The 19,409-nt window shown below is 43.7% G+C and overlaps 1 protein-coding gene across 4 annotated transcripts in view; it reads left to right on the top strand.

Moving 5' to 3' along the window:
• Nucleotides 1-19,409, top strand: part of ARL2BP (ARF like GTPase 2 binding protein) — a 284,386-nt gene that overhangs the window by 55,439 nt on the left and 209,538 nt on the right. Inside the window, exons 1-2 of one of the 4 annotated variants that reach the window (XM_078671597.1) lie at nucleotides 6,453-6,473; nucleotides 9,440-9,509. In XM_078671597.1, the coding sequence (XP_078527723.1) occupies nucleotides 9,469-9,509 (41 nt within the window). In that variant the 5' untranslated portion in view covers nucleotides 6,453-6,473; nucleotides 9,440-9,468. Of the gene's footprint in view, nucleotides 1-6,452; nucleotides 6,474-8,890; nucleotides 8,970-9,439; nucleotides 9,510-19,409 lie in introns of those variants that run through there. The other 3 variants (XM_078671596.1, XM_078671593.1, XM_078671594.1) reach the window with 3 other exon arrangements.

Consider the following 19,409-nt stretch of genomic DNA (forward strand, 5'->3'; position numbering starts at 1 on the left):
CATAGACCTTGTAGATAGTATAATGGTAGAGGCCCAAGCCATATCAATATGAGAACATAATTTGTGTGGAGCGGAGTAGTATGTATAACCGGGGATCTTTGGGTAGAGAGAGCGCCAAATATCCCTGATATTATGTAATCGGCCAATTTCCAGAATAGCTGCACGGACTTTACGCATGCGCTGAAAAGCGCCCTGTCTGGTGGTGTCTAGCCGATATTCCATGATACAATTGAAATCCCCCATCAGGGGTAATTCCCCTTCCCACCCCAAAAGCACCGTGTTTAATTGATCAAAGACGTAATCTTCATCGCTATTAGACCCATAGATTACACAGAGTACTACATATTTGTAGTTTCCTATAGATATTTGAGCAATTGCCCAGCGGCCGTTTGTATCTGAGGTAGTTCTAAGCGTTTCTGTTCTGATACGTCTATCCTTGAGAATAGCAACTCCTCTGTTTGATACTTGTAGCATAGAGCTAATTATCACATCATAACCGAGTTGGCTAAGTAGCTTCCTATCCTTAAAAGCAATGTGTGTCTCGGATAAAAAAATAAAATGTGGGTCGGATAATCTAAGCTCTTCCAAGACAAATCGTCTTTTATTCTTACTGTTTAACCCCGCAACATTCCAAGCCAGGCATTTTAATTTATACATTTCAAAACGTAAATTGGAATCATTCTACAATTCTGTCCATTACATAGACAAACGTGTCTTCTTCCCAACATGTTCCATAATATACCACTTTGTGCTGTTTTTTTTTTTTATTTTACCCCCTGAAGCCCGACTCTCCCCAAGGTACCCAGCCCCCCCCACCCTCCCCCCCTGTCTTACTCTCCATCTGGAGAGAAAACCCTCCCTTGAACCTGCTGCCGCTGTAGAGGCAGCTAAGGAGAGCAGCAGTCATGAGAGCTACCTGCCGCCTTACTACTTTTCAAGAAGATAAACACTGGGAAAACAGAGAAAAAAAAATATATAGAAGAGACGGAGAATAGAAAATTCATAAAGTTTCATAAGAACAATATCTATGCTGTGCTTGGTAAAGAAAAGTGAATCGAACATTAGCCTAGTTGTGATAGCAAGGTCTCTGCCTCCTTCTCATCCGTGAAAAAATAAGTGTGGCCTCCCTTAATTACCTTTAGACGGGCTGGTTCTTGTAAGAACACTTGCACTCCTTTCGATTAAAAAGGATCTATAAGCTTCCTTAACTTCCACCTCCTATCCATGGTGGGTTTGCTCAAATCTGACTGTACAAAAAAGGACAGGTTCTCCGTAGTGACCGGGGAGTTGGGGAGTGCCTTCAGGGAGACTGCTTGCCTCAAAAGAAAATTACCAAAATAAATAAGAAAAGGTCTAGGGAATTTGCTTTCTTTATTCCTTTGGACTAAGGGAAGCCGATGAGCTCTCTGGATTTGGGAGTCCCAATCCCAATCCGCTAAATCGGGGAAAGCCTTGGATAGTAGAATGACAAGATAAGCTCTCGCATCTGACCCTTCGACCCCCTAAGGCAGGGGTCTTCAAACTTTTGTAGGTTGAGCCCCCCCAGCTGATTTTTTTTTAGATGTTGGGCCCCCCCACCACCTGACAGAAATTTCTCAACTCAACCGCCACGCGCACATTCCGGGCATATTCAGCGAATAACATTCAATACAATAAGAGTGCTTAGTAAACTGCAGGTTTGTGAGTAGCTGGGTGTGGTGAAATGACAGAGGCTTATTAGACAGCTCAAAACACCACTTTCCAAGATAAAATGTGTGCAAATTGTTTTTACTAGGATGCTTTGTTTTACATATGACATGGATTGATAATAACACCACCAACATTAATGTGACGGGAGTGCCTGTTTTTCAGAGACGGTCAATCTGTGGATGGATTTTTGCTACTGCCATCCTCAGGTTGTGCTCCACATCCAGTCTTGAACGGTACTTCGTCTTTAATACCGCAAGTGCTCAGAACCCAATCTCGCATAAATGGGGCGAGCTGAAAGGCAAGAGAGTTTTGATAGCAGTTTCTCCCAAAGCTGAATATTCTGCAGACATTTTCAGCCAAGACAGGGACTGTAAGGGAGACAGTGTTGTCAGATGTTTCGAGAACTCCCAAGCTCAGAGCTGGAACACGAGAAACAAATCTTCTCTAGAAATCATTAACAAATGTTTTAGGCAGGATTATAATGGGACAAAATGCCCACCAACCAGTTATGGATCCGAAGACAGTTGAAAGTCCACAGAGAAGGCGCTGAACAAACACCTCACTGAGAATTCCTTAGTGGTACGATAAGTTGCTTGCCTGAAGTAGTAGTGGTTTGGGACACGTCAGGCTTATGTTTAAAAAAAATAGACTAATAATAAATTAATGATGTTGCCTAGTTTACTTCAGAGTAATGTTGTCTGACACACTTTGTGATGGTAGGGACATGTGGGTGCCCTGGACCAAAACTATTTTGGGGGCCCCTGTTCAGTACAGTTTTGAGTTTAAATGATTTATTTTCAGCTCTGCTATACCCTATTTAGCCAGGCTACTAACGGTGCACAGGCACTGTAGTCGAAATTCTAAAAGCGTTTACTGTTAATATTCAGAAGTGTCTCGATCAAGGGCCCCCTGGAAGGCTGCATTGTAGTGTATTTAGATGTCTCCTTTTGTAATTTAGGACGAAAACCTTATTGGGGCACAACATGCCCATACTTGTGTACAGGGGTGAGTGAGGCGACCATATGAAATTGGGGGCGCATGTTAGTGCAGAGTGGGACGAATGAATGTATAGTTAGTGGTGGGCTTATTGGAGTGAGATTGCAGATTGAACAGTGAGGGGGATAGGTGAGTGAAGTGTCACGAGTGCAGGTTGAGTAGTGTGCTCGTGTGACTGCAGGCTGGGTGAAAAGCGCAAGTGAATTGTGAGTGCAGAGTGATCACTGTGAGTGGAGGGTAAGTGGGTGAATGGTGTGAGAACATGGTGATCATTGTGAGTGCAGGGTGAGCGGGTGAATGGTGTGAGTGCATTGTGATCGCTGTGAGTGGAGGGTAAGTGGGTGAATGGTGTGAGTGCATCGGGGTCAGTGTGAGTGCTGGGTGAGATTGAAAGTGAAGGGCAAGAATGAGGAGTGAGTGGTCTGACTGCAGGGTGCATTCCCAGACACTTGAAGTAACTCAGCATATTATTGACGGCAGCATAGAGTTTCAAATGTGTTAAACTATTGATATTGTGGCAGTAACCAGGAATCAGGGTGGAGGAAATAATGTGCTGATCCCTCAACAAACTTCCAGTCTTATGATTAGGGTTGCCAGCTCATTATTTTGATGTCACAGATGGTATAAAAATAAGCAGTCACCTAAAGCTGTATTTTCAGCACTTGTCTGTGCACACTTTGAACAGCAAATATAAATAGAAAGAACTTTTAATTGTTTTCTAGAGCTTCATGAATGATCCATGACTGATAATAAAAGGGAACAAAGATAGAAAAGGCACATTACAAATGAATCAACAAAAATAAGGGGGGACCGGGAGCTCGTTAACATTACAAATGAATACATAATTCTTATTTAGAATCATATTTAGCAATTTGAAAGCTGTTTAAACAACACATGGCTGGCTGGCATTTTGCGCGCCTGCCTGTGTAATTTTAAAATAAACTTTCAGGGACGTTTTAAGGATTTTGGGGCCTGTGGGCCAAATGTATTTTTGGGGCCCCTGTTCGGACCAGCTTTGATTTTATGATCTAGTCTCCGCTCTTTCATGCCTTCTTTGGTCAAATACTAAATGTGTGTACATAGGATATTCAGGGATAGTGATGTGTGTTTTCAGTATGTAACACAACAGCAGTTCACTAATATTACTGTAAATAATCTGTCACCACCTTCTATTTCGCATATGTGAGGTCATGTATTGATCTAAAATAAACTTTTTATATGGAAGTCGCATGACGCATAAACACATTTTGTCTGCAAAATGTATGTAATAGACTTTTACACATTAAAAATGAATGATTGAAAAACGATATTTACAACATTGTGTTTTTGTAATGATTCAAGGTCATGAGGGCAAGACTGTAGAATAGAGCTGGCACTTTCAGTCCCCCCCACCCAACCCCTTTATTTATTTATGCGTTTTTATATAGCACAGACTTTACCCGAAGGGGTCAGAGCGCTTCACAATAGGAACAGAACTGATACATGAGAGAACATTACAAGTGAACAAATTACAAAAGCAAACGCTAAATTACATGAGGCAAAAGTGACAATCATGAGCAAACAAATACAAGAGAAAGTAAACGGAGCATTATGTCCCTGGAAACTTTGTCTCCGTTCTGGGAAGAGCTAACTCTCCCAGAAGGGGGTTAATTCACAGAGCTGACATGCTTCAGGTGCAGTGGGAGGCGAGGGGTCTCCTCTGCTAAAAAACAGAAGCGTGTCCCACTGCAGCTGAAGCTGTCAGCTCTGTGATTAACCCCCTCCTGGGAGAGTTAACATAACAAAAGAACGGGCACCTCCTGCCCTATCGATCTCCCCTCCCTCCCCCTTCCACATACCGGAGTCCGGAGTCCTTCAAGAAGACTTGCACGGACAGATGGACGACTGCAGGGCACAAAGGTCAAATTGAAGTGGAGTTCGCGCCCCCCCTGGGAAGGTGTCGCGCCCCCCCAGTGGGGCGCGCCCCTCAGATTGAAGAACACTGCCCTAAGGGATGCCAAAAAGTCTCAGATTCGGGCGCCGTTGGCGATTTTCTAAGTCTTCCACCTTCAGCTGCAGAGATGTAATCTGAGCATCGTGTTGACTCAGGGAAGACTCAGTATGGACACAGTCCTCTTCTAAATGTACCACTCTCTTTTGCAGCTCCTCTATTTCCTGTGACACCCGCCCCCAGTTTTGAAGTCACCTCTGATAATGCATTCTGTAATTTATTATTGTCCTCCCGCAGTTGTAAGAAATGTTCTTGAGCCTCCAGACGGTGTTTTGTTAGGGTTAGCAAAATGATGTCATGGGGGAGAGAGCAGTCTCCGAAGAGGGTAGCGATGCTGTGTTGGTAGCGTCGGAGATTGGATCAGTTGATTTATGTTTGGACGGTGGAAGAGGATCCTGTAACATAGGAGTAGTTGTAGGAAATGAAATTTTATGATTTGATGAGGCTACAATGGTGGTTGTATGATGGTTAGGAGCCAAGGTAGAGTCAGAGGGCGAAGCGTCTAGTATAGTTACTGAGGCCACCGAAGACACCGAAGACACCGAGACATCAATATTTGATGGAGAAGGGCTTGTATTTCCATTCTCAATGTTAGTGGTATTAATATTAGTATTGATGTTGGTAACTGTAGGAGATAGAACCCTTGGTACCACGGGAAGCCTCTGCGGAGACTCGAGAATCGATAGGCTTGTGCCGGATAGCTGCAAGGTCGTATTTCTAGCTAGCCCTTTAGCCTGTATCCACTTTCTGAGAGGACTCTTTTCCGTGAGGAATGACTTTTTCAAAGTAGTAGTAGTATTGATCGTTGGCCCCTCGGAAGAGGCAATTCTCCCCTTCTTGCGCTTTGACTTAGCTTTAGTTTTAGATTTTTCCCTTCAGCTAGCTAGAAATTTAGCAGTATCTTGAGAAGAGCCGGGTGTGGAATTAACAAGCTCCACGTCCTCATTCTCGTCCTCCACCTCCACCTCCTCGTAATCCTCATTGGAGCCTGTCTCGTCACCCTCCGCCTCTGCCTCCGCCTCTGTCTCTGTCTCGCCCTCATCCCAGGAAATGAAGAGGTAGCGGTTTCTCTGTTAGCTTGTGTGTTAGCTTGTGTGTTTTGGATATTCACCGGCTCAAGACTAGTTTCCTCCTCCAAAGTACCCTCCGAAACAGCATCTCCCTTCTTCACTCGATCTACCTCATGATCATTAACTGAGCCGCCCCCGGCTGATGTTGCCCCCTGTTGCCCCTCAGTTGAAACAGTATTAGGGCCCCTTTGCACCATTGGGGGTTGAGCCTTTAAATTAGAGGGGGGAGAAATGTCAGGTATAACTGAGATCATCTGGTCTGAATTGATGTTGCTGCTATTGATATCTTCCTTACCAAGCGACACAGTATCTACTGCAACAGAAACAGGTAATTGAAAAGGCTGCTTACCCGCTCCGACTACCTCTGCAGCCCCCGACTGCAGATTCAATATATCCACTGAAGCCTGGTGGAGTGAAGCTGCTGCCGCTACCGCCGCAGTTATAACTGGAGTTCTTGAGGCAGAGGCCGAGATCGAGGCAGGGGCCGGAGCCGAGGGTGGGGGGGTTAATTGCAAGGTGGCTGCGGATTCCGTAGCGGCTGCTTTAGCCGTCCGTGTGGATTTCGGCGGATTTTTGGGGGGTGCCATTCTCTCCTTCCTTCTCGAGACCTGGGCCGGAGCCGGAGCGGGCTGCCCCCGCTGCAATGGCAGACCTAACCAGCCGAGAGTAGAAGACCGGACCAGCCGAGAAATTGTGCACCTCGTTGTATGCAGGAAGCCGCTGGTAAGGTAGGACCACAGCATTCGTCCTCTCAACTTCTTTGTGTTCCCACAATGGAAATGGTAATCCTGAGACACCAACACGAACAGCCTACAGATTCATAAAGTTTCATCAATCCGTCAATAAGCGAACTTCGCTTCCTTGCCTGCCTGCCTTACAGATTCGCCAGCTCACAGCCCGCTACACACCATTGGTCAGCAGACAAGCACACAAGCAGAGCCGTTAGTCCGTTACTCCCGATTGCCAAGTCCAATAACCGCCGTCAGCTTCTAATTACCCCCCGATAGTCAGGGAAAGCTAAAGGTAGTTTTCTTCTCGGTTTCTTCTCATAACTACTGGCATTGTGAAACAGATAGAGACAAGTGTTTTCCCAATTGCTTTCTTCTTCGTATTTGTTCCCCTGTTACATTTGTTAAGGCGACAGGAGCCTCAGAGTGAGCTGCTGCTTCTCGGCGTCCTCACCCCGCCATCTTGGACACCGGTCTACTCCAGGTCCAGGACTTGCTGATAACATAGTAATTTTCTGCCTCAAATATGTGCCCCTGTTTATTGTAGACCTATTACCACAGGACCTAATATGTCCAATACGTCCAAATTCCGGATTGTGAAAAGATTACAACATAATTCATGATGATGTGTGTTTTCTTCCAAATTGTATACAATATTTCCACATTCTTCTGATACCATTCCACTCATCCAAATTCTCACATCAACATTCACCGATATTTAAACAAATTCACATGCCATTCTCTCTCCATCAATCTTTTAATACACCCCTCACTCGACACACCAATGTCATATAGCGCAACATAACTCTCCCAATAATCTCACTATACATTCATCCAGTTCACCACGTGCCACTTCGTTCAGCTGACCTCATCATGATTCAGCTGTTAACATGATTGCACTACCAAACGCTCAGAGTGGGGCCAGTGACCTGTTTTACGCAGCTTGATTGACCCTGCTGTGCGGGTTCTTGACCTGTGTGGTTTGTGGGACCCAGGAGGTAACCACTATACTGTAGCTCATACCTGTGAGATGCTCTCAGCCCCATGACTACGGTATGAGGACAGAGCCAATAACAAATTTACATTATCCCATGATGGATAGTTTTCACCTGCAGCGCCCATGCCTCTTGGTCCTTGGTCCCTGTCTCTTGATGGTAGTCTCCTAGTCAAGGCCTCAGACTGTCAGATAATAGTTACCGCCTTTGTGCATACTAAAAGCAAAAAGGTGTGCTTTATTAATAAAAGAATGAGTTCATGCTTTTCATTAACAGTGCTGTAAGTTATAACCAAGAAGTCTAGAAAACTAGAAAACTCTTTAGTAGTTCATTTTTAAATACCATTTTCAAATATCAGACAAAAATGTAATTATGTTTTGCGATACCTATCCTGTCATTTCTACCTGTTAAAGCTGCCTACGATGCCTAGATACCATACTTAATCTACATTACCTAACATACCATAACTAACATCCAGTACCCAAAGGATTATACCGACCTATTGAACCTACCTGCCTTGCCCACTATAATTTAGCTACAATAACTGACCTAACCTACCTACTATACTTGACCCTACTATACTTGACCCACTATACATACCAAACCGAACCTACCTAATTGTCAAACCTAGGGCCAGATCCCTGTCCACCGTATTGCAAGTGCATTGTATGAATGAATGAAGTGCATTATATCCTGTGGAACTTGTAATAAGGTGGATGGGATATCCATCATGTTTGTGATAGTAACCCATCCTCCAAACTCTAAATCAGGCCCCTAATCTATATCCTCCCCTGCTGTGCGTATATATTATGTCTGCCCTGTGGTGTTGTGAAAAGGGGCAAGGTATGCCTGTGGGCCCACTATTAACAGCTTAAAGTGCATCAATCTGCTACAGACAGCACTTTTGTATAGCTCGAGAGACCTCTAGTATAAGCCAAAGGTAGTGCAGTCTACATGGGAAAGTGCTGCTTGCAGCTTTTAAAGGCTTGATATTGTGAGTGCCATTGCTTCTTTAACAATATGAAGCCCTGCTGGGTTTGCCAATGCTTGTTCTTCGTCCCTTACCGGAGACCACCATCACCAGCGAATAGAAAGGCGAGAAGAAATGCTGCTACTCCTTCTATGGTTGAACCGTTCGTTAGGTAGCTTGTGAGACAGAATGGTTCACATAGCTTTAACATATAGGAATCTTTCTGGATTGTTATGGTTCAAGCAGGACACCAAAAGGAGAAGAAATCAGCCTGATCTCTGTATCCTTAAAGGACGTCTTGCTAAATGATGGACCTTCTAGAAACCTCTATGGCAGGGGGAACAAGAAGTCAGGGTAAATAGCAGCAGTCCTTCCTGGAAGACGATGGACACAGGAAGTGAAGAGCAGCAACCTCCAAGACGCTGAGTAGAGCGTTGGAGTATTCGATTCCAAAGGCGTTGGTTGGATTACCGGTACGCACCTTAGTTTGTTTACAGACGACCGACGGCGACGGCGCTTTGATAATGTCAGGTGCTTGTATGACAGAATGCTGTGGCATCTCACTATGGCAAGGTTGGGGGAGTATGGATGGGAACATATAGGGTTAATCAGTGGCGCCACCTAGCAAGTTAATAATATTTTCATTGCATCCTCCCTTTGTTGCCTTGACATTTACCATTACAGGTGGGTGGAGCTGCTAACCCTGTGTTTTTAGAGATTGCATTTCTCACCTCTGCCAAGTCTGTAATTCACCTTGCTTCTCCGTCAGTTGCGCAGGTGGTGTGGCACTCGAGCGAGTTATTTAAACCGCATTTGTGTTAATGAGCTTTGAATGCACCCATCTCTGCTACTGGGGTTTTACAATTTTGAAACCGGCATTTATCGTAAAAGAAGTTTGCCGCGCTTTTCTTTTGTGTTTTAAATTAAACATGATAGTGCGATTACTATGTGAAAGTTACAACGTTTTGACTTTAACCTGATCTTGTTTTCTGTGTTAAAAGATTTTGTGTGCACGAGGAATGTACCAGTAATGATGGAAAATTTTGAAGAAGAGAATTTTGCGGTATCAATGTAAGTGGAAACATTTCTTTGTCGTAGACTTTGTTGTTGGACTTGCAGAATCATATTTGTCCAAAATAAATTATTGACCGTGATATACTGTTTTTGGCCTCCTGCGAATAGCTTGTCTCGCAGCTTGTCTCTTAAGTAAATGTATTCTTGCATAGTAAATAATATTAAGTATTTGTTGTAGCTCTCCGAGTAAAGTGTTTCAGCTATTGGGACATATGTTTAGTAAGGACACCATATTATATTCCCCCCACCCCCCCTCCCAATCAGTTACTGACAATTCATTGAAATTCGTTCTTTTCGTCATATGACCAATGAAAAGTAGAGTTGTTTATTTAGCAAAAGAAAGCAGGTCAGTGTTATAAGTAAGCCATATTACATTGCTTCTGTATGTTGGGGGACATAGGAGATCGACGCTCTGTTTAAAAGCAGTCTTTAATTCAAAAACAGTGATTTTGTATTTTCTTTCGAAACTGTATTGGTGGAGATGCAGCCGAGCAGGTCTGAAAAGAGCCGCTTCATGTGAGCTCTGTAGATCGTTAGTCTTGGCCTCTGCTTTCCCAAAGAAGGTATTCCTATACCACAATATGTAAATGGCTGGGCATTCAGAGTCCGTTATTAAGCATAGCACAAAGAAACTGGCTCTCCATTTCAGGGACAGTGGCTTCAAAGAATTTCCCTAAGCAGCACTCTTCCCCCAGTCATCCGGGGCAAAAGTGCCGGTTAACAAAGAGGGGAGCATCGCACTCCTTTGTTCATCCTCTTGTCGTAGTATATACTAAACTTCTCCCAAATAAAGAGACCAGGAGTTGGCAGGGCATATTGGAGTCTAGGCTCCATGGTAGAAATCAAGAAAAATGTGAGGCAGCATATCATTAAGAAATTCCTCCTTCGGTTCATTGGAAGCCAACCACTATATTTATTTATAAAGATTTATATAGCGCAAACTTGGCCCAAGAGGGTATCGGAGCGCTTTACATTTAGGATTGTTGCATTAAAATTTACATCAGATACAAGAGCATAGTAAGATACAGTACATATATTCGGAGGACAGCGAGTGATCCACAGGAAAGAGTCTGATTTATAGAAGTCCCCAAAAAAAACCCTCATTGAAGATCCTTCAAAAATATCAAGTAGATTTGAAGGCAGACAAATGAGGTTGAAAAAAGAATGAAGGTTCTTGAATCAAATTTCTGCTTTGAATCAAATACAGAACATCCTGAAAGGGAGTACAAAAGGAGTACAACAGGTGTTTTTTTAATATGGCAAGCACCAAGAAAGGTATGACGATTTGCACAATTTAACTATAAACATAAATGTACCACTTGCAGACCCTCAAATGCATATCCAGAATACATGTCTTCGGGATGCCATTGGAAATAGAAATGGAAGGCCTGAAGGTGGTTATGGAATATTTCCCAATGATGCAGATTAACTCAGAAGCTAGACCCTATGCTTCAATATTCAAACTAGAAAAAACAACACAGGGTCGTGGCTCTGACCCAGTAAGGCTAAGCCTAATGTAACAAAAGAACAACACAACTGCCAGTACTGGACTTCACTTTCTGCTATTTATACTAACCTTTATGAATGAATCATACCAGTCCATTTTTTTTTAATTTACGTCACTTAGTTTTTTATTAAGTCATTTTTATAGTGAAACCATATTACTTCATAAAGATATCACTTATTTTTTGTGCATGTACAAACAAATATAACACAATACACTTCAGAGCATCATAATTTAAATATACATTACATTTACAAATTTACAGCACATCCATCATCCATACTAGGCATCCATTCATACCTCATTCATAACTACAAAAACACATAAAACATTCTTTTGAGCCTAATGTCAAAGAAATGGGTTATACGTCCAAGTAGATGGTATTACACTTTGTTATTTTGACATTAACAGTCTTATTTAGTTAGAACAATCAATTTAGGGACAGAGCTCTTTTCTATTCTTCAGGAAGGCCGAGATTCAGGGATCTTAGGACCCAAAGAATTTTCTTTTTTTACAAAACAAACATCCTAGAACACCAATGTTTTATGTCCTTCCCAAGCTCCATAAGGATGAATCGGACCCTCCAGGACGCCCGATAGTCTCAGGTTGTTCGTCACTCATTGAACCAGTTTCACAATACATAGACTTCTTTTTAAAACCTTTCATTGCAGAGATTCCAGCGCACCTAAAAGATACAACAGCATTTTTAAATCAAATAACATCAGTTGAATTTGATGCAACCAAGCAATTGCTAGTAACGATGGACGTAGTCTCGTTATATACACAGATATCTCAGGAACAGGCATTGGAGACTACTACATTCTTTCTTGAACAAAGGGAACGCCCAACAAGAGTCCCCACGAGTTTCATAGTCCAACTAGCAAAATTTGCTTTACAAAAAAATTATTTTCAGTTTGATACGGATTTCTTTTACCAGATCAAAGGGGTAGCCATGGGCTGCCCCTTTGCACCAGAATTGGCAGTACTGTTCATGGGCCTCTATGAAAATAAATTCATTTATAACAACAATCCATATGCTGAATACATCAAAAAGTATATGAGATACATCGACGATGTATTTATGATCTGGTCGGGGACACAAGACAAATTAGACGAGTTTATGACTTGGCTAAACCAAAGGTTGGAAGACATCAAATTCACCTGCACATCGTCCAACAAAAATATCACCTTTTTGGACGTGAAAGTCTATGCAGCGGATGGCACGTTAGGCACGACATTGTTCCGTAAAACAACGGACCGAAATAAAGCACTCCATTACACGAGCCACCATCCTAGAAGTCTTAAACAGAATCTGCCATTCGGCCAATTCCTTAGAATAAGACGAAACTGTTCTAACAAGGAGGAATACTCTTTTCATGCCAACGAATTGGTAGAACGATTGCTTGTAAGAGGTTATCCGAAGAAACTGCTAAGGCATTCGTTGAAACGAGCCTGGTGGGTCCCGAGGGACACACTGTTACAAAAGAAAACACGACCAGAACAAAAAAGAATTGTCTGTTGACCACGTTCGGACCTAACGCTAACCATTTACGTAAAATGGTGTTGCAAAACTGGCATTTAATAAAGGACCTACACAGTGACCTCCAAGAAGCGCCACTTTTCGCTTTAAAAAAAGAAAAGTGTTGCAAATCACATCGTGAGGGCAGCATTGCCCCCGGCCGCAAAAACAACGCTACGAGACATGATGGGACTACCTCCGGTAGTAGGCCACCATAGATGCGGAAACTGTTCATGCTGCACACAGACAAATGAAGGCACAGTGTTCAGTTTTAACGGAATTCACTGGAAACATGAGGCTTTCACCAATTGCCAGACCAGGAATGTAGTTTATGGGATTATCTGTCCATGCCCCAAACTATATATTGGAAAGACTACCCAGGAGGCACGCCAGCGCATTACGCAACATAAGTCCAGAATAAGAAAGGAGACACCAAATGCCCCTTTAGTACAGCACTGGCTGTCAAATAAACATAAAGAGGAGGACCTGCGGTGGACCATTATTTCCAAAATCAACAACGACCTACAAGGAGGAGACATTGAGGTGAGATTCAATCAGCGGGAAGCATTACTCATAATGAAATATAACACAGCAACGACAGGGTTGAATGAGATATCAGAGATTTTCAGAGGTAATCTGTGAACCCAGTAATAATGAGTAATGGCGTTGAATGCTGCACTACAAATTGCCCCGCATGACGCCAAAAAGGAACCCCCAATCTGGTGTGTACCGACTTTATATACATATATGAACATCATATGCAAGGATCAGTCTAGTTTCTAGCGAGATATGTCCATACAAGGTGCAACCAAAATATAACGCTCAGTGGAATTTACTAAAATATCTACTTGGCCATGGGGCAGGTTGCTTAATAAATCTACTTGTCCTGTAACGAAATGTCCCTTTGGTTCCATGTAGTGCGGCGACAAATTATGGCAGCAAACTCATTGTATAGGAGCTCTGATATAGCCTCTCTGATTATGCCAGAGCTCATACCACAATTGTGTTTGCATACTTACAATCCCCTTATGTTGCCATGTTTTCACAGATCTACTACATACTGGGGCAGAAGGTAAGGGTAAGCAATAGTTCCAGGGTTAGAATGCCCTTTTGACTCTGTGCAAACCTACTAACTTGCATGTTTTAAGGGGTTTCAACAACTCCTCTCAAATTTTTTCCCATTCTGAGAAATGTTGGAAATTTACTCCTGACAGTGGTTGGAGGGAAAGTGAACTTGCAAACACTCAGATTTTCACATTAGCTAATCTACACATGCATATTTGCTCATGTTAAATTGCAGTTCACAAATATTTTCTAGGAGTACTAAGTCTTGTCCTACTTCTGTAAATTCTTGGGAATTCACGAAAGGCATATAGCTGCACTTAATACAAGGACATATACCAAGGGTGCACTTTTGAGACTTTCTTTAATAATTGGGCCCCTAATTTGGTCTGGCGTTGACCATGGCCTTTTGCATTTATTAAAATTCTGACCCTCTCTCTGTATCTGCTGGTTTCACTGTGAGTGACGGCATTCTGCTCTTTCACAAGGATCATTATCAGCACACGAGTTTTGTTCACTGATAGAAACTACTGTGGCAGTGTGTGCTTTTTGAGACCAAAATACATTTTTAATTTTGCCAATGTTTGTTATAATGCGGAGGGCCTGGCAGCTCCCACACCAATAAGGTTTTACAAAAACCATGCCAAAACAATTCGCATTTTGACAACTAAAAAGCTGACCACCAATTTCAGACCTACTGGGTTTGCCAATGCTTGTTTATTTTTGTTTCCCATAACCTTATTAAAACAGGTTACACTGATTTTCCTTTATCAATATTTTTGAGAAACCCTAGCATGCATCAACACATGTTTCTAAATGATTCTGCAAAGAAATGGTACCTGAAATGTACAGTAGGTTAGCGAAATGTGTATTTTTCCTGCTTTCATTTTTTTTATCAACTTTTCAATCTTTTTTGGAAAATGTTTTCAGATGGCTAAAAGAAAAGGAGGTAATGCATTCCAATTTTTTATGGCTGCCAAATAGCTGAAAGAGCGCGCACCCTTTCTTGCTCTTTGGATTTTAGTGACTTTACCCAGATGAGCTCCGGTTGACCTGAGGTGGCGAATCGGATTATGGGGGGACAAGTAAATCATGGGGATAACTAGTGCCTTTGCCCCATAGACTCCGAGGACAAAAGCACAGGGCTTTAAAAATAATTCTTTTGTTAATAGGCAGCCAGTGCAGGGAGTCGAGGGCTTTCACGGAGGAAGCTTTTCTAGGTAAGTTAAGAACTAAGTGAGCTTCCGCATTCTGGCTGCGTTGCAGCCTATGGAGACATATTTTTCTTGCTCCAAGATAGAGGACATTTCCACAGTCCAATTGGGACGTTACAAGAGCATGAACTAGGGTTTTCTTGGCTAAAATAGGGAGGATATCCAGGGTTTTTCTAGCATTTTGAGAATTCCAAAACATTTCCCTGTGATCTTCCTAGTGTGGGTCTCGAAGGAGAGTGTACGGTCCAGCCAGGATCCTAGATTTTTGACTCCCACCTTAGGGATAGGTGTAGGACCCAGAGTCTGGGGCCACCACGCTGTGGACCAGAAGGAGGGGAACTCCCCTACAACCACAATCTCAGTTTTGCTCACTTTCAGTTTGAGACAATTACTTGACATCCAGGAAGCAAGGTCACTCCAACAGGAAGAAAACTGGTTGGCTGCTTCTTCTGAGTTATGAGACAGGGTGACAACAAGCTGCTTGCCATCCGCATAAGATACAATGGTGACATTGTATCTTTCCACGATCTCCGCCAGGGGTCTGATGTAAAGATGAAAGAGTTGGGCTCAATATATTGAGCTTTGTTGGACCCCTTGTGAGAGTGCAATGCTTTTGGAAATGTGTGGACGCTGTGTAACTTGGAAGCTGCGATCCTGGAGGAAGGAAATCATCCACCTTAAAGCAACTCCCTCCAGCCCACCTGAACTAAGTTGCTGCTAGAGCAGTTTGTGGGATACCATTTTGAAGGCTGCGCTGGGTCCAACGGGACCAAAGGTACAGTCTGACCTTCATCCGCACACCTGCGTATTGTCTCCGTGACGAAGAGTAATGCTGACTCCGTACGTAGCTCTGAAGCCTGATTGTATGGGGTGAAGTAGGTTGTGCCGATTGATATGCACAACCAATTGTGTATTCACCACCTTCTCTCCAAATATTTGCATCAAATCAGAGAGCATTCTGGGAGCATTATACATAACCTTATATTGCTAAACTTTGAAAACGTGTGTGGACACTTTTTTATACTGGAACCAATGTTCGTAGTGCAGTCAGAGCTTAGAACATTTACTTAGCGCGCTCATCCTAATAATAAAGGCTTTCAAATAATGAGCCATAAATACAAGTTTGAACAGCATTAACATGTAGACAAAAATATTACCTTGATCGCAGACAGTACCAATTCCTGTTCCATAATGTGGTACTGCAAACTGGCAGCCAAAGGGTTTGTGCTGCAGGGGGGTTGGGTCTACTTGTCCCAAGGACAAAATACACATGAAAACTTGTTGCGCTTGACCCCAAACAATATGTCATGGGCGTCAGGCTATAGGAATTCCCACATCCCTGCTACAGATACTGTTGGATATATCTTCATCAACTCATTTTTTAAATGGGGAAGCATAAGCCCTCATAGATTCCCCATAAAGTGGTTCCTCGTACTAACCTCAATGTTTTTTGCAAAGGGCAGTGGGAGTCATTGACAGAGATTTTGCTAGCCAAACATCGCTTGTCGCACTCTCCCCCCCTCTTTTGTATGCCAAAGTGCCCCACTAGCCTTATCGTTTGCTAAAATTTTTGATGTAAGAACTACAGCCGACAGTCAAGCTGCCAGGTTAGGTGCCAAATATGCACCAGCTAGTACCCCTACTGTACATCCTGGGGAGGTATAACTCAAACTCCAACCTAGTGGCGCTAAAACCAGGGACTAAGTGAGTAAAAGGAAGAGAGACAAAGTAGGTACTAAGTCAAAGAGGCCATGTCCCTCAACTCTTTCCCCTAGGAAGGAGTATGTGGTAGTAAAGAAAGACAATCTCACAGATAAAATGAAAGACCAATGCAATAAAATTAAGGAATCCTTGTTTGGCAAGTTTGAACCATTTTATTAATTCACTTTTTGTTGTTCAGCAGCTGGTTGCAGTGCCACTTGTTATTTCTTGCCCAGGGGGCACAACTCCTAGTTCCCTGCCTATTCCTTCAGCTTCCATCATCGCAGCTGTTGTTGGCATCATCCCCTAACCAATGTGCCAGTGGCTCAATCCAGGGTGGCCAGGAGGGAGCAAGCCGGAGTAGGAACATGATCATTGAGTGGGTTAAGGGAAATCGAAAGGGCAAGAGATATAGGTGAAGCTAACCAAGCATTCAAAACTATGGACATCACCTTTCCTCAGCTTACCCTGGAATGTACCCCGCATGTCATAGATCTAAAGGATGATCCGATTTTCCTATACACAGACGACCTGCTTATTTACCTCAAAGATGTTAGGTCATCTTATGCTTCAATTGAGCGAATATTGCTTGAATTTGCTAAAGTTTCAGGACTCCGTGTAAACTGGGACAAATCATGCCTGTACCTTTTCTCGGAGACCACTTCGAACCCACGACTGTTCCTCAATAACAAGCCAATCCATTGGCAGGTGTCGGCATTCCGATACCTCTGGATACTCATCTACAGAGAGCCTGCAGACCATCTTGTAGGTAATCTGGTGCGAGCCATCACTGCGATACGGGCGCAGATGACTTTCTGGGGCACTCTTCCTCTGACGGTCGTGGGGAGGATAGCGGTACTCAAGATGGTGGTACACCCGCAACTGCTGTACCACTTTGTAAATGTGCCCTCATGCCTCAAACCAGCGCTGTTCAAAAGCTTAGAGTTGGATGTCTGGAAGTTCATATGGGGCAGGTCGCGCAGCAGGGTGGTGCTAATCAAAATTTACCGTTCGGCAACCAGCGGGGGGTCTTTCACTATCCAATATGGAGCAGTACTATCTTGCAGCGCAGCTCCAATGGGTGGCGAGATGGCTTGATGCGTGCCATCTGAAGGATTCAGTGACTTGTGCCCCGGGACACACCCACCCGCAGATAGTGGTGTTGGTTGTTCCACCCTAACAGAAAGGGCAGTCGGCTTCCCACCTACTAGTGGAGGTGGCCCACTACTGCTACCGCTGCAGTCTGCAAGTTACCCGCCATGTGACTCCGTATGCGCCGTCTCTCCCCATCCTTGGCACATCCAGAGGGCGCCGAGCAGTAACCAGTGCGGAACGTCCCCAATGGGAGGAGGCGGGTAGCCTAACATAAGGGGACTTATATTGCGACAGGCAGCTCCTGCCGTTCGGGACCCTTGCGGAAAACACAGGCCTCCACGGGGTTAGTTCTTATTACAGTGGCACGCACTCTATAAGTGAAGGCATGGGGCGAGGTTGCACAGTAGCCGGCCACGCATTTGACTGTGCAATATCTGCATGAGCTGGGCGCAGCCCGCCATTTAGTCAATTTGTTTGTGGAATCAATAAGAATATACACAGCTCCGCGGCTGGAATCCCTTTGAGCCCACTGGGACGCGGATCTAAAGCACCCCAGCACCTAACACGAATGGGAGGATATCCTCAGGAGCTCCACCCGTATCCCCCGCAACGCCAGGTTCCGGCTCATACAGTACTATATAGTCCACAGAGCATACTTAACCCCAGCCAAAATAAATAAATACTTCAATCTTACCAATGCCAGCTGCCCTCGCTGTGGTGAGTTAGGAGGGGATTTATTACATGTACCATGATCCTGCACATCCATACAATCATATTGGGGAGCGGTCACCAGAAGTTTAGCACAGTGCACAGAGTGCACACTTACCTGGTCATGGGAGGTGTGTATTTTGGGGTTATACAAGAGGTCTAGTAAGCATAAAGTAACATCCCGCTACATTGACTTAAGGCTAATAGTGGCCAAGGGCCTACTCACGAGGCTTTGGAAATCCCTGTAGCTCCACCCCCCCCCTGCGCGAAATACTGGTACCAATCGCTACTTTGCTGGGCACAGGCTGAGAGCATAGCATTGCGTCAAGAGGACATGATAGGCATTAGGAAACAGCCGATGGCGGCGGAATAGGACGCAATCCTGACAGACTTCGCGCCATATGGCAGAATCCCCCCAGGACTCAGACAATAAGTCTGAGTAAATGGCTGGCTAGCACTTGGTGTCCCGGATGATAAACGCATGGCGAGCTAGTGCATAAGACATAAGCTCATCACTACGTGCTGCTTGACCGAGCTGGGTGTCCAGCCTCCCACCTGCTGACATTCACCCAGGTCGAACATCACAACGCACGACGACTACTTATCAGGTAATGAGAATCTTGGCAGAGGCATACATCTAAAGAACAACACAGCTATGAACAATGCACATGTGTAGATCAGCAACCAGGCAATCAGATAAGCGTAGTTCAGAACATGGCGCCGCCATCTATACCTTAAATTCTTTTTATGAGAGGAGAGAAATGTGTTATCTACCCTGTTACATCAATGTTATGTTGCAAGCTGTTTTAAAACATTGTTTTTCATGGAAGCATACTGTTATGTACGATCACTCTGACTAATTATTGATGTAAAAAAAATGCTGGAAAATAACATTTTGCATTGTTATATAACTACTGAAATGATGTGTACCATAAAATGGAAAAACAATAAACACATTTAAACACATTCCGACTTTATTAGCATCTATGAAAGATTACACTGCCCTCAAGAATAAGACAACCCACTGGCTCAGGAATAATTTTTCAAACAAGGTAATAATGTTCAAAGGTCCCCACCTGGATTGCCTCTCGTAA

The sequence above is a fragment of the Lissotriton helveticus genome, chromosome 12 (genome assembly GCF_964261635.1).
Source record: "Lissotriton helveticus chromosome 12, aLisHel1.1, whole genome shotgun sequence".
NCBI lineage: Eukaryota > Metazoa > Chordata > Amphibia > Caudata > Salamandridae > Lissotriton > Lissotriton helveticus.